The sequence below is a fragment of the Aspergillus tanneri genome, assembly GCF_003426965.1.
Source record: "Aspergillus tanneri strain NIH1004 chromosome Unknown AapTan_6_pilon_pilon_pilon, whole genome shotgun sequence".
In the NCBI taxonomy this organism is placed as follows: domain Eukaryota; kingdom Fungi; phylum Ascomycota; class Eurotiomycetes; order Eurotiales; family Aspergillaceae; genus Aspergillus; species Aspergillus tanneri.
In genome coordinates, this window is record NW_022984633.1 from 1,635,272 (window position 1) to 1,650,740 (window position 15,469).

A 15,469-nucleotide genomic window follows, 5' to 3' on the forward strand; every position below is an offset into this window, starting at 1 on the left:
GGATAGACAGCAGTTGGGGAATGTGGTGGGGGTAGAGGGGAGGGTTTTGGAGAGGCCGCTTATTGTTATGCTCATATTTATTGAGTATCGAGCATCGAGCATCGAGTATCGGGTATAAAGGGTTAATTAATGTAGAGTGGATTGGTTGGATAAGTAGAATGAATTGAGGAGGAGATTTAATTACCATTCGTATTGCGGATACGAAGGTTTTTGGTTCTATTCATTTGAATAATACATTAATAGGCATATTAGTAGCCAGGTCTTTACTGCTTTTCTATCATTTACTCTCTCGATATACTGTTTAAACCTGTTACTAGATAAATATATTTCTAGTATTTCTGAGAGGATTAGGTCTCAGTCATCACATGATGCCAAAAGATTCCTAGGTAGTATTTCTCTCCAGAATCTCCAATAATAGCTGCATCGCATCCTTTTTTATAATAGCAGAAGATTCCGTCTTTACATTTAATAACTGGCTCATTGACACAATTCAACTTTCCATATCCATTACAGTACAATACTTGCACCCAAAATTTGCTTCCTCCACTCTCTCGTTTCACATTTCGTTTCAGGGCCACAGCGTGCAACAGCGCGCGTCACAGTCTAGAATGCAAATTTGCATTCTGGGATACAAATATAGGTTAGCGGTATTTGTGAGGTTGATAATTACCGATAACAGCAACACGATGCCACCCAAATATACCCCTTCAATCTACTTGGACCAGCTACAGAATACTAATATAAGAATTATCTTAATCGTCTATGGAACACACTGATGTGCAAAGAGCTTTTGAATATGTTGTAAAAGATAGCAAATAGACCTATTACGAGCCTAGGCTCTGATTACCATGGTAAAGACACCTCTTGTAGTTAGCTGTCCCGTATCTGGAAGGACTATCTAGAATTCAAGGTAAAGAGAACAACTTCACTGCCTTTTCTTAAAATAGTATCACTATTCCTTTCGATGGTTGAACTTTGAAGCCTGAACTTGAGAATCTTGCTTTGAACTGAACAAGTGAAGTCTCATAGTAGATTCTATAGATAGGTCGCTTTGCTTGGATAGGCGTCGACGACAATTTAGGCCAACGTACGTTGAGATTGGACAAATAGCGAACACGTTTCTCCTACAATATTTGGAGAATCTTACTTCAATATCATGGTCTAGACCGTTGAAACACTTCCTCTACTGCATATGCACACTTCCGCATACCTATAAAGCTTGTTGAAGATCCACCTTCGCCGTCTAGTCCGGAAACATGATTAATAAATCTGCGTTACTAACTTTATAGATTGCACAGACTCATCATGGAATTAGAATTAATTGCAAGTATAACAACTGTGCCCTACAGTAACTTACGTAGCTGCGTGATCATTCTCCCTTTGGATAGCATGGAAGAGGTACTAGATCCGTATTATACTATGTACGAAGTCTTATTAATAGTAGCCGTCGCTGATCTGTCAGTGTCATTGCTCCCTAAGAAACGAGCAAAACCTTGATCTTAACTCTCACCAATCAAGCATATGAAAATGACTAGGATAAATGTAGATCCAGCACTGCTGTATTTAAGCATAAATAGATTCTCCTTCTCTTCATGGCTGCGCAATCTCTAGGGTCATTAATGTCTACTTGGACGACATTAAACCAAATTTCTCTCTTCTATTAAAACGTTAACCCAGCCACGCAGTGGCTCTATATCTCTTCAAAGAAATTTTCAATCATTCTTATAGCTACATCTGCTATTCTGTCTGAAGCAAGTGCTGGAGTGTTTTATCCAGAGGTCGATACGGCGGGCAAAGGTTTCCATGATTGCTTGCCCCATTGATATTATTGCCATCATGGATGGGTAGGCAAATAGGCATCTCTACCCTCTTGGGAAACTGCTAATAGTTACGCCACAGCATCCTCAACATAAAGGGGTAAGAATTAAACCCATTAACAACTTATTGCATTACTGGAAGATCTGCTAACGTCATAGGATAGCGATGTTGGACATGCTGCAAGAATGAAGACTGGGTTTATGGTGAATACGACATGTATGACCGGGTAGTCTAGTATCTTGCTTTTTAGTCTCGCTGGTGTGATTGAAATTTGGGATTAGAACTTGGAGACAGCCTTGTTGTTTCAGGGTCTAGTATTCTCGTTTAGCCATGGAAAAGGAAATTGTATCTTAGGTGATAGTGTCCTTTTAATATGACTTATAGTAAGGCAATCAACCAAGGGACGTTATAATTGGCCCCCTACCAAAAGCCACGAGTAACGAGTCACAACACACTACAGGACTTGATGTCTGATCTGAAGATAGATATGATGATTTTGCAATATGTCAAAAACTTTTCTCCGAAATCAATCCATAGTTTGGGCTATAATCTGGAAGATTACTCTTGGAGCTGGTTGACCAATTTGTAACTAAAAATTGCAAAACAAAAGCAAACACACTTCACAAACCATTGTATAAACTTGTGAATGATGGTTGTGTACACAAATATAAGCCATTCGTAATGTCTACTTTCTCTGCCTGAGTAGAAAGTGAAATAGTTAAGGCAACAATTAACCATCCTAACTATTCGCTAGTACTTTTCAGGACTTTCCCCCTCTTATATGATGATTTTCGTGACGGTTTATTCTGAGGTCGGGGGCGGGGGAGCGGCCGCAAATGTGCCGCAACAGCAATACACGTCCCTGTTCCCTAAGCTGATGAAAAATGGGTTTCGCACCTGGCCACAGCCTTCCGTATGTGTGCGCAGGTTATTTCCGGGGGAAGCGAGTTTGAAGCAGTAACCCGGCCCCGGTACTCATCATGTTAAAGATCGACTGCTCGCTTCAAAAACCTTCCTATAACAGGAGCGGGTCTACCACGGCTCGCATACTGACGTTGGGTTCTAGACGGTATCTTCCCTTGGCAGTGCCTGGCAGAAGCGGCCAGTAGAAATGTCGTGTATCGCCAGATCTTGCACGTTCTCAGCGGCTTTGTGGCGGTAACGGTCGTAGATTTTATCATGTGAGGAATGTCAGGGCCACTTCAAACGGAGCAGACGACACACTGCATGGAGATGTTAGAAGGCACAGGCGAAGAAGATTGGTTTGTGGATGGAATTAGTCGATATGTACACCGATGACGAGCGCTTGTCTGCCGGCATCTGTCGCAGGTCTTGTAGAGCGCGGACTGCCAGGGCTCCTTACAGCTTGAACAGAGGACATTCTGTATGGAAAAGAGGATATAGGTTGTAATACAAGGTTCAAACGGGATATATGCAAAACAGGCCAATCGCAGTAAGAGGCAGTGGACGCCGCAAGCAGGGTCAAGAAGACATAAGATGGGATGTGTCTGAGTGAAGCCCTATCACAGAGGATGTTCTCGCTAAGCCCCTCCATCGGTTGGCACAGCTCATACGATGACGGAGATGCGGTGGCGGGAGTTGTCACCTGGATTCGTGGACAAGGATCAAGGATGTTGTGGAGTGGCCAGCGAAGGTCAGTACTGAGAAGAATCCATTGTGATAATAATACTAATAGTAGAGAGAGATTGCTTTAAGCAGCTTTATAGATTGACCCAAGATATATGGGAGCATGAAATATTGTAGGACGACAAAACATCTCGATATATAATATGACGGCGCAAGCATGCTGGATAGTGAATATAGAGAAAAGAGTATTAAGTTAACATTAAGTGAAAATTATCAGATTTGATATAAATTGTAGGTTTTAGGTTTTATGTTTCAGGTTTTCACAATATGACCTTACATAGTAGTTTGGTGTTTGGTTACCGACCAAACATTATGGCTTTTTGGCCTGTTGACGTAGCGGTAAAAACTGAGGTTACTGTCACATCGACGAGAAGGCTCATATTCTTGAAGCAATTCAGTCAAGCCACTGCCGTGAAGAGTGTTATACCACTAATCTTGTTGAATATCTCGGCAATGTCGCTCTCGAAGTGGTAGTGTGATAGTGTGATCAGCGAGTTGGATGGAAGGAAAGACCTCTCTGATCTTTACGGCCTTCATCCCATACTATGAGAGGACTCTCCCCTGAAGACATTAACGCTGCAGCATATGTCCGTTTCCCTGGTGCTTGAGGAGATGGATCCCGATCTCTTGCTTTCGTCGCAGATGATCCGCTTGTCTGCACATCCGTAAGCGCGCGCCGCCGAGGACTTTGAGAAGAGTCTAGAAAAATGCCGGTGGAATGGAGCGTGGTGGGCGATGCAGATTGACAAGGGGATGGCATTCCAGCGAGGTGTCTGATAGTAGAGTATTGGGGTATGGTCGAAACCATAGTACTCCCTCATTGTACTAGCGGTAAAAGCAATGACCTTCTCCAGACATGGAGGATTCATGTGGAAATTGAACGCGACAGTCTCAGAAGTTGAGGTTGACCACTTCCAGGGCCATGATTGGCTCGTCGATTGGTCGCATCCGTTTAGTATAGGATCATGCAACAGAAGATCTTCATGGACTTGACTGCTTGTGTGACTGACGTTGCGAATGCTTCAGTCTACACTGTAGCTGCAGAGCCATGTTCAATGGAATAGTGTCTCTTGTTTAGGACGATTATGGCAGGAAGAAGGGATGGCATAGAGCCAGCCTCCGAGCCAATCTCCGCTGGGGAATGATGTCCTAACTGATATTGACTAACTGGATTCATTTTGAGAATTTTACCATCAATTCCATTGCCATTGATCGAGTACCATAGAGCATTGTAACTGTTGGATAGCCCCCACTGATGAAGCTGCTACTCAACCTCATCCTTGGACTACGGTGAGCAAGCTTACAATCTCGTCGCTCTTCACTGATACTTCGTTCTTCATCTCCGGGTATGGTCTTCAATCTAAATATATGTGTGCTAGGGTAGAGGGATCGTTTAGATGGAGACGAGAAACCTGTCCACCGGTTCTTTCAGGATTCAAGACATTAACTGCATTAGCTTCTGGAAAGATTTCATTATTGACTGGGAGACATAACCGTCAGCAGGAGATGACACGGGACACCAGGATGTTCTTCAGCTTGGAAGATCCGAAGTTCCTCTCTCCGTGGAGGTCAGCCCCAGTCTTGATCAGCGAATCATACTCTCATCGCTTGAACCCTTCAGGGGTCAAGATCATGGAGTTTGATGGACTTGAAGCTAGCGGGTGCGGGAATGCTTGCTTGACTGTCACTTGACCAGACAGACGAACTTACATTGCTGCATACTGCACTTATTGTCCTGGACAATTATGGGAACTGCTTGATCATAAACATGGCTCTACCGCTCCTGGTAGTACCCGTCTGGTGAAGTAAGACTGTGTAACCGTTTGCAAGCCCAACTCTTATTCTGTACGACTCTCACCGGCCTGTTGAAATCAACTCTTGAACTCTCTACCAGCCATGTCTGACTTCAGTCTTTCCGACTCTCTCGAAACCGTGAAATGAAGGTGCCAGTCTTTGGACTAGCCTGCATCGGGCACATCCTGTAAGCCATCTATTCATCGTCTGGATGTAGAGGAGAGGAAGGGGATATTGACAACATAGCATAAATACCATAAACTCGCATATGCTCAGTTGATCTTAGTATGTAAAATAAATATAAATAAAATAATAAGGGAGAAAGAAAGACTATTAGGTCAGGTCCGACGGTGATCGTCCCAAATAGGAGACGTGCAGGAGACTGCAGGAGACTGAGATAACGCCATCGTTAACTGTCAAATTCATGTGTCATACCTTGTCTATCGGATGTACCTGCATGTCGCCCCACTGATATAATTAGTAACGTTCTACGGAGTCGGGATGACGATCTTTTTAATGCTCAACAATACAGATTACCGGTGCATAACTGAAGACAGATGAATCGGATATATTGCTATACCAAAATACGACAGCGCTATACAAAACATTACATCCAGTTCCTGCAAAAGCCATGCTATGAGTCCATACCATATCAGACACAAAATATTCATGAATCAATGACCAAAATGCCCGAAATATTCATCCCGAATAACAGCCATCAACGTAGCGCTAAAGAGTGAGGGCAGATTATTTCTTACCGTATGCCTTATCAACCCCCTTCTGATTCTTCTCAAAAATCTTCTTTCGCTGGATCTTTTGAGCGGCAGTGACATAACCCTACATACGGATTAGCATGAGCAGAATAAACAGTAGAAAGAACGTACATTTTGAGGGGTCCATTCGTCCTTGTCGAGAACCACACCATCGATGATCTCAAAAGCAGCGAGCTGGCCTTGTCGACCGGCTTTCTGGAGCTCTCTCAAGACAAGGCCGTTCACCTTGGGGTTATCGACAAAATCCTCCAGATCGTGGCCTTCGATGCCGTTCTCTTTGGCCAACTTCAGCAAAGCCGGCTCCGATGGCACGATTATCGCGATGGGTTTCTGTTGGTCCTGCGCGGCGTACACGCAGATGTTGGCGACCAGGGGTGACGCGCGATAGATGGACTCGAGCTTTTCAAGTGCGATGTATTCGCCATTAAGGGTCTTGACCAGATTCTTTTTGCGGTCAATGATCTTGACGTGACCGTTCTTATCAAACTCGGCGATATCACCGGTCATAAACCATCCATCCTCTCGTATGGCGAGCTTGGTCTCCTCCTCATTCTCAAAGTACCCTGCTGTGACCGAAGGACCACGGATCCAAAGTTCGCCCTGCGGTGGATTGTTGGAGGTGAAGTATCCAGCTTCTGGGAAGTCCACTAGCTTCTCCTCGACAGAGGCGGGGATATCGCCGTGAGCCTCAAACGTCAAGGCGAGAGGGTCATTCAGCGCGCCCATTCCTCCGGTTTCCGTCAGTCCGTAGCCGCTGATCAGAGGGCAAATCGCCATCGAGATAAACTTTTGTGTGTCCTTGGCCAAGGGGCCACCACCGGACATGGAGATGCGGAGTCTGCCGCCAGTAGCCGCACGAACCTTGTTAAACACAATGGCATCCAGAAGATTTACACCTGGAATGCCAGTTGACAGCAGGAACTGCTTCGCCGCCAACGCTCCCCAAAACAGGTTCCGTGCGATCACGCCTCCTGCGTTCACTTTGCTCACAATACCCTTTCGGATGGTTTCCCAGACGGCTGGAACGCCAATTAGGATACTGGGGCGGAATTCGAGGATGTCGCCCTTGCAGTTGCGGACGGAGGTATCGGTGAGTGTTTTAGGTGACCCATAACCCATGGAAGCGCCCCAGAAGAGTGACGCATTTTCAAAGATAAATTCAATAATGTGAGCCTGGGGAAGGTAGGTGAGGAGACCATCCGCGGGCCCGATGTATTCGCCAACAATGGAGGATGCGCCTGTGACGGCAGCAATGACAGCTTTGTGCTTGATGGTGACACCTTTAGGAGCGCCTGAAGTTCCGGAGGTATACATAATACAGGCCAGGTCCTCCGGCTCCGGCACAACATGTTCTGCCGGGTTCTCTTCGCCCAGCTTGTGGAGATCGTCGAATGAGATCACGCGGATTTGGGGGAATTCATTCTTAACCTTATCCAGCTCTTCCTTTTTGGGGGTAGATTCGTTGTTCAGGACAATGTATTCTACCGTAGGCGCATCCCCCAGGGCCTTGTTAAGGACTGGTAGGAGGCCCGAGTCTAGAAACACCGCCTTCGACTTGGTCTGTTTGAGGGATGACCGAAGACCTTCGAGACCAAGGGTATCGTAAGCAGTGACAACAGTGAGCGATTGGGTAAAAATCCCATGCGCCATTGAGAACCAGTTCATACTACACCCTAGTTAGTATTTACGTAAACCAACTCTCCGTATCCATAATGTGTCATTGAGATACCTACCTTGTTGCACCGTAAAGATGGATTTTGTCGCCCTTGGTCAATCCTAGATGCCTCAGGCCAGCACCCAGTGTGCCGACCAGCTTCTGCAATTCGATGAAGGATAGGAATTTGTAGGGGCTCAACTCAAAATATGACCACTCTTTCTCGACCTCGGTCTCCTTACCATCGATCATCTTCTTTATCATCTTTTTTTCCTTGTGAACATTGAGTACTGTTCTGGACCCAATACATCGTGCGTTGCCAAACTTGTTGGCGGAGTAGTTGACAATATCGTAGACCGTTTTGACCGATGGATCGGGCTGAGTAATGAGACCGTCTTTGTCTTTGCACCGAATGTTGCGGCGAGGTATTGTTTCGCCGTCGACCTTCTCAACACCGGGGACTTCAAAGGAGAACGGGGGGCTCTTGTGCATCTTCGGTAAGAAAATGGACTGCTGCTGTTCGGACGCCATCTTGGATTTCTAGGATTTCGTCGATCGAAGTTCGAAAGCCGACCGATCAGGGCTATTTAGAGGGAACTCAGAGGATAGGAATAGCTGTAGAAGATCAACGACGTATAATCATTTGCTGAGGATGTAAATAAAGGGAGGGGAGGAGAAAGAGGGAGGGAAATGTAAAAGAAGAGAGGTCGGCGGATGGTAGCTTGGGGACTACGGACGTAATTTAACGGACTGGTCGCGGGGAAACCAGAGCTACCTTATTGCCTGTCTTATTCTCTCTCCCTCATTCATTCTTTTCTCTCCACTTTTCAGACAAAAAGTGCTCGTGCGCAGAAAAAGACCAACAGATCGACCTGTGGAGAGTCAGCAAAACACGGTTGGTGCACAGGGGAAGCTTTGAGTCTAACTCGATTGAGGGTTGGGACCACCAAAGTCTAAAAGCGTTGAGTCGCCGCCTCGCCTGACCGTAACAGGCTCCAGGGAGAGAGCGAGATCGAGACTTTCTCCCCGCATGTTACTTACCGCTTTTCGCCGAGGTGAACCTATTCCAGGAGCTCTCCTACCTCGGTATCTCCTCCTGGGAGACCGTCGGAAGTCTAGGTTTTGGAATTATTCCCTACCGCCATGCAATACCACCTCAGTATCTGGCGCGGTTCTCCCAAAGTGGGTGTTTTGGTGGATACAACGGACCGAGACCCACGTCGGCTACCAGACTTACTGCTACGGGAGTATATTGCGGAGGCGTTTGACACATCGGGCGCCACCTAACCGATGGGGATGCTCCAGGAATCAGGAATCCAAGTTCACTACCGCCATTTATTAATCTATCTAGCCCCACGGCTCTTATGCTGTATATGATCTCGATTCTGGTAAGTTCCTTAGTCAAGCTGTTCAATGCTTTGCTCCTGTCCCTGTCACCTAACCGCATGGCGCGAAATTATGGGACCAATCAGCCCGAGGGCTTGGGCACCTGTTGCGTTCCGATCCATGTCCCTATTCCCTGCAACATTCAAGTTGGCGTTTGCCTCTGCTCCACAACGCCAGTGGAAAAGGCTACCCCGGAGGCAGTTAACCCGAGCTATATCCACACCACATGAACTGCTGTGAAAATTATCTCCTCGGTGAAACATTCAATCCTATCTCTGTCTCTGTTGGTTGCCACTGTCGGAGCAGAATAACACCAAGAGTCGAGATGTGCCCAGTTATGCTGTGCATTGTGTCAATGCCTCGGTTCTGAGATTGCCAGCAGTGAAAACTTCTGGCAGTTGATTTTTGCAGGGCCATTGATAGCTGATTAGTACTGCTCTATGTACCCAGCCGTGTCAAAATTTGATCGCGTGGGACTGTTGTCACACTCTGTCCCAGGAGGGAAAGCTGGATTTGAATAAGAACACGTACTACATCTTTTGTGTTATAGGGTAGATTATTATGCATCTATTGTCAGAGCTACGGTTAACTTCCCCAACCTAAATTGTCTATCGAATCCATTGACTCGCTGCCGGATCATCCATATCAAGCGCTGCTTCCCCATCCTCAGCGGCCGCCCGAACCACCTCTAAAGACAGCTGCCGATCTTTGGAATATACCCGCAATCCCACAACACACACCGCGTTCCACGGGTCCTCGCTTTCTTCTACGCAGCCGGACACCTGGAGTCCCCGTGGCTCCGTCGGCTCTTCCGGCGGCATATCCAGGTCCGAGTCGAATTCGAAGCCTTCGAGCCACTCGGCCTCTTGCGGGCAGTACGAGGGCGCGGACGATAGGGAGTTTGGCGTGTCGAGACTGGTGCGCGCAGAGTCCTTTTTGTGTTTCGAGTGGTACCCGGACACATGGACACCGTTGCACTGGATCGTCGGAACGCTGCCATGCTTCATGTCAATGCCGACCCCGGACCGGTAGTCCATAGGAGTAGTAGTTTCCAGCGGCGACTGCACCGGCCCCTCCGGGAGGATCTGGACGGCGGTGCTGTGGTCACGGCCTGGTCCAGCAGCGCTCTTTGCTGAGAGCCGCTCTGCAATCCTTTTTTGTCGTGCTTCCAATTTTCGCTCCCGAATCCACTGCCTCTGTAACCGTCTCTTGGTTTCTCTTCGCAGCCTCCGTCTCTCCACTGCCTTGCGACGCCCTTCGCGATCTTCCCGCAGTCTCTTTTCCTTGTCAGTCTCTAACCCTAACCCTTTGGCATGCGCCAAATCATAGGAAAGACCGAGTTGAACGAGCTTTTCTCTCCTGACGGGCGCCAACTGACTCACCACCTCCTCTGTCGACTCCATATCGCTGCGTTTGTAGGCTACGACTTTCATCAATACGTGGTATTTCCCAGGACTAAGCTCGACCTCGGCGTTCACAGATCGGTACATGACATAGCTACTGTGGCTGCGTACCATGTACTCGTCTTCTCCCTCTTTCTGTAACCGAAACTTGAGGATGAAATCGTATTCGCCGGCTAATCCCTTGAAGTAGCGTGTGTCGAGCTATCCATGTCAGCCAAATCCTGGTCGAGGAGAGACTGCAGCGGGCGTAAATACCTGGGAGAGGACGATGACCGCAGGCCCAGCTTCAGTCACATTCAGCATGAACTTGGTGCTGTGGTAATCAGCGGACCACGGGACGTTCAAAGTGGTCCATTGCTGAGTGACGGTCCATTCAGGGCCGAACAGCCGAGTTCGATCAAAATGTTGATACTTTTTAAGCAGATCACTATAGGAGATCCAGAAAAACTAGGCAGTCTCTGTCAATATGCATCATTTATTGTCCAGGGAATGACTTACCCCATCATTCCCAAACGTATGTCCTAATTTTTCCATCCACTGCGGCGTCCATTGCTCCGATCCATCGCTCCAGGCGCCATTCCATTCCTTCTTTCCCCAGGGATTTCTGTCATGGTGAGCTATGCACTTCTGTATGTGAGAACTTCTCATACCTTAGTCGAAGAAGACGCTGACCATCGACTTCTCTCGCTTCCATGATTGAATATGAGTGGTTCTCAGATATACCCTTTCTATCCCTTGGAGGCCCTTGGTACTTCGGGTCGAGCCAGTTAGAAAATAGCCCTGTTCCGCAGCCAAAAAGGAACTCCTTGTTGACTTTCATGAGCTCTTCTTCCCAGAAGCGATCCTTGTCCAGGATATTGCTGGACAATATATCAGATGTCACACCGCCGGTGAGATCCTCGATAGCCTCCCTAAGATATGTCAACCGCCGCCGCGACTAAGAGATCAAGATTACCTACCCTACAAACCCGCCCTCAATGGAAGAGTAGTCCCCATGGACTTTCGCATAGGCCTTCTCAAGCAAAGGCAGCCAAGTCTCGTTCTCGTCCACACATTGGGCAAAATACAGCGCTCGAGACCCAGTCTGCCAGACTTTGCGATACTCTTCTTCGGTATCACTTCGATTAATGTCGTCCCAGATGGGCCGCTCGTCTATTGACTCGTCGTAATCGGCGGCTCGCAGATATAACTTGTCATCCACTATGCACTGTTGCCATTCGCCATCTAGGTAAGGTATCAGTTTCTGCGCCTACAAGAATCCATGGACCATACCTCTATAAAACACGAACCCATAAACACCGACCTTTTCATCCCGAGCCACGCAGATCTTCTCAATAAGACCTATCTTATTGCCCATGGTACAGAGAGCAGCCATGAACCAACAATCTCCATCTCGACCCTGTCGCACATCCGAAGCAGTCGGACCATTGACGAAGAATTGCGGCCTCTCAAAGACCTCCTGTTACTCATGGTTAATAGACAACCACTCGCAAGATAGCTATGGCTAGTACTCACAGTCACTCGTTTGACGCCCCTCGGGCGCATCTCCATATTCATTTCATTTAACCCATCCAAGTAATATCTCCTCCCCGACTTAAGGTCCACCTCAATGTCAAAGTGAGGATCCGTGTACTTCTGATTCACCCGTTTGCACTCATTCACAATGCGCTCGACAGTCTGCTCGCATTCCTTCCGGGCTTGCTCGTACGACTTTCCGGCATCTTGTCCTTGGATGACTCCCTTGGGGACTTTCGCAGCCTTGGCACGTGCGTAGGGGTTATTGGGTAACACGGTGTACACCTTACCCGGGAATTTGGTGTTGAATTGGTCCCAGAACTGGCGCACTGTCTCCTGCGGTTCCTGGTTTGATCTTCGTGACATGCGGCTCCCAGATCGGCAGGAGAGAGGAGGAGTGAAAACCATGTTTGTTAAATCATCGTCGTGATCCATTCTGTGTTTCACTCTACAATATATATAGGAATGACGATTGCTTTAAACGAGTCGAGAATATTTAAAACTACAATTAAAAAAAAATTTTCCGGTCAAACCAAAGTAATTATATCCATCAAGAACTCGAAGAACCACCCCTCTTAAACCAAATGGCAGAGCTGACCAGCCTAAACCAACGACAGGAAATGACGATCTCCTCGAGGGTCCAAAGCTAATTGCATGATAAGCCGACCAATTGGGTTGCCTCACGAATCGCTTACCTCCGTGGATTGTGGAATCATGGATTTGGGCGCCTTACATGCAATTACCCATGACAGTCTCAACCAAGTATAACTAGTTAACTAGTTAATAACTAACTACAAGTAGTGCTTATGTCATTGTCACCACAGCTGAAAAACCCAAAAATTACAACATGAACCCAATCGAGTGCCATAAATAGGTAGGTGGTAGAAAAGTTGTACTGCCCATCGCTGATCAATTAGAGCTGACACGCGATGCCATGTTTCAGATTCTGTCCTACCGTAGGAGTATGTCTGATGACTGGCTTATAGATCTATGCAACACAAAGGGGGCAGAAAACTTCTTTGTTCACTGGCTCTGGTATTCCCATGACTGGTTAATATTAATAGTAGCCCAAAGCACAGCACCGATCCGTGTGGGAGAATACGAGCGCTTACCATCGCTCAGACACATGGCGTTAACTAATGTTCCATTCCCATTCCCCAGTGACCTATAGGCACCTCCATTCTAGCGCTAGGATTTGCACGTTGCTAGCCTGAGGCTGTGTCCAATCTCTCAGGGCGACTGGTTGAGTCGAATGATTGGAATTTACTCCGTAGTGTAGATTCTCCAAACGGATGAACGTGTTGCAACCAGGACTAGTTGTTGCTGTAGAGTATAGAGTGAAGGTCGAGGGAGAGGTTTGCAATAATAAACATTTTGGCTTATGACCTTCCCCCTCTCGCTTAACTATTACAGGGACTATTACTGAGTGCATCAACAGACTTCAGATGGGTATGTACGCATTAGTCAAAACAACACTCCTTGCATATCCAGTAACCTAATCTCCTTCCTGCCAAATGATAAATCACTCCGCAAACAACGCCATGAACAAAGAAAATCAACAGGGGAGTTAAAGATCGTCGGGAAAAGAAAGCATTAAGGGACATTGGGAAGGCCGTCCGACACTGGGGCGAAAGGAAAGGTGAGATTTATCGACCAGATGTCCCCTTGTGTCTCTGTATCTACCAGAGTCGCCCCATACATACATTACACGTAAAATATTATTCCACAGAACATCCTTCACTCAATGGTATCCATTTCGTCGGGCGCGCCCGGAATAGTAGGAACTGCCGTGCTGAAAGTACGGGTGCATGCAGGCCTGTTTGGCAGAGAGCCGTTGTGCCGGGTCAAACTCAAGTAGAGCATCCAGCAGATCAAGGCCGTCTTCTTCCAAACCAGGTACCAGCGCACGGGTTTCTTCGCGTTTCCATTTGGGGAATGTTGGCTTGTAATCAGGGAACGAGGTCACGCCGGGCCAGACGCTATCATCCGGAGTACCCAAGAGTCTATAAAGAAAGATCGGGTGTTAGTCAGGTTTCTCCTGCCATGTGGGTGTCAAGGGCCGTACCGGAAGATCTTGAAGATCTCATCAATCTCGGAATCACCGGGGAATAGAGGCTTGCGGGTGCACATTTCCGCAAAAATAGCTCCGCAAGACCACATGTCCACACCGGTAGAGTATTGGCGTCCACCCAAAAGAATCTCAGGAGAGCGGTACCACAATGTGACAACCTGGGACGAAAGGTCAGCTGCAATGAACATGCATCAGCGCTCTAGGGATCAATTACCTCATGGGTATAGGTTCTCAACGGAACACCAAATGCCCTCGCCAATCCAAAGTCCGCCAATTTTAGGTTGCCATCTCGGTCAATCAAGAGATTCTGGGGCTTCAGGTCACGATGCAAAATACGATGGCTGTGGCAATAACGAATCCCCTCTACCAGCTGGGCCATGAATTTCTTGACCATAGCGTCGCCCAATCCCATGTTTCGACTTAGATTGGAGCCCTCCGGAAGGGCTTTGCCACGTCCTCCCTCGCTGACTGGAAGTGCCTCCATGTACTTCTTCAGGTCGAGGTCCAGGAATTCAAAGACGAGATAGAGCTTGTGGCCGTCGGCGTGGACGATGTTGAGGAGCCGTACAATGTTCGGATCGTTCATCTCCTTCAGCAGAGAGATTTCACGGATGGCCGTGCTGGGGACCCCTTCATCTTCCGCCTCTAGTCGAATCTTTTTCAACGCGACAATACGGTTCGGATGGGTGAGCTCACGGGCCTTGTATACGACACCGTACGTTCCTAATCACGACAGTTCGCGTTAGTTTTTAATCCAGCATACAGCAAGCCAAGGGATATAGTGATTGGGCCCTCCCCAAAACAATGTATGCCCCAATCACTCGATACGTACCCTCTCCGATCTTCTCGATCTTCTGGTAATTTTCCATGGCGATAAACCGAAAGGACTGATCTTTTGGGCAGCAATTCACACGTTGATGTTGCTGAATTGTCTCAGACAGAGGAGAAAACCGAGCCCACCAGCACGTGGGGGTACAGGGGGGCACAATGTGCTGCACAACGCCGTTTTCTTGTTGCCCGGGGAAGAAGCGAAAAAGGAAAACAACCGAGTGGGTTGAGAGGGAGAGAAGAGATAGTGGAATGAGCAAGGGACAGAGCCAGGGGAAAAGGGATGATCAATGGCGAAGCACCAAATTCAAATAACCACACGCTGGGCACAAACCACCAAGGCCTGTGAATTAATAGTATTATTATTATCTGTCGAGTCGATGGCTTACTTCAATTGTTGTCTTTTCATCCCTGGTGGGGAGCGAAGGCGGTCAATTCTGTACACAAACAAACCCGCGTCCAGGGCGGTGAGCGCGTCAGCGGTTTTTTTTTTTTTTTTTTCCTTCTTTATTTCTGGTCCATCTGGAACTCATCCTACCAGCCAGTGTCAATTTTCTTCCACAAGAGTGATTCGGTCTAA

General features: G+C 47.4%; 3 protein-coding genes across 3 annotated transcripts; all 3 read right to left on the reverse strand.

Moving 5' to 3' along the window:
• Positions 1-6,006: 6,006 nt before the first annotated feature.
• FAA4_2 (long-chain fatty acid-CoA ligase) lies at positions 6,007-8,217 on the reverse strand (the record flags this gene model as incomplete). The annotated part of the gene is made up of 3 exons (XM_033573178.1): positions 6,007-6,096; positions 6,144-7,698; positions 7,766-8,217. 3 exons carry the CDS (start codon positions 8,215-8,217, stop codon positions 6,007-6,009), a joined length of 2,097 nt encoding a protein of 698 aa, XP_033423730.1.
• Positions 8,218-9,680: 1,463 nt separating this feature from the next.
• Positions 9,681-12,425, reverse strand: ATNIH1004_008572 (calpain-like protein; the record flags this gene model as incomplete). The annotated part of the gene is made up of 7 exons (XM_033573179.1): positions 9,681-10,676; positions 10,731-10,922; positions 10,974-11,079; positions 11,126-11,386; positions 11,435-11,699; positions 11,748-11,934; positions 11,991-12,425. The coding sequence occupies 7 exons, from the start codon at positions 12,423-12,425 to the stop codon at positions 9,681-9,683; spliced, it is 2,442 nt and encodes an 813-aa protein (XP_033423731.1).
• Positions 12,426-13,731: 1,306 nt separating this feature from the next.
• On the reverse strand, positions 13,732-14,930 carry nimX (cyclin-dependent serine/threonine-protein kinase CDC28; the record flags this gene model as incomplete). The annotated part of the gene is made up of 4 exons (XM_033573180.1): positions 13,732-13,993; positions 14,056-14,219; positions 14,276-14,784; positions 14,894-14,930. The coding sequence occupies 4 exons, from the start codon at positions 14,928-14,930 to the stop codon at positions 13,732-13,734; spliced, it is 972 nt and encodes a 323-aa protein (XP_033423732.1).
• Between the last annotated feature and the right edge of the window lie 539 nt (positions 14,931-15,469).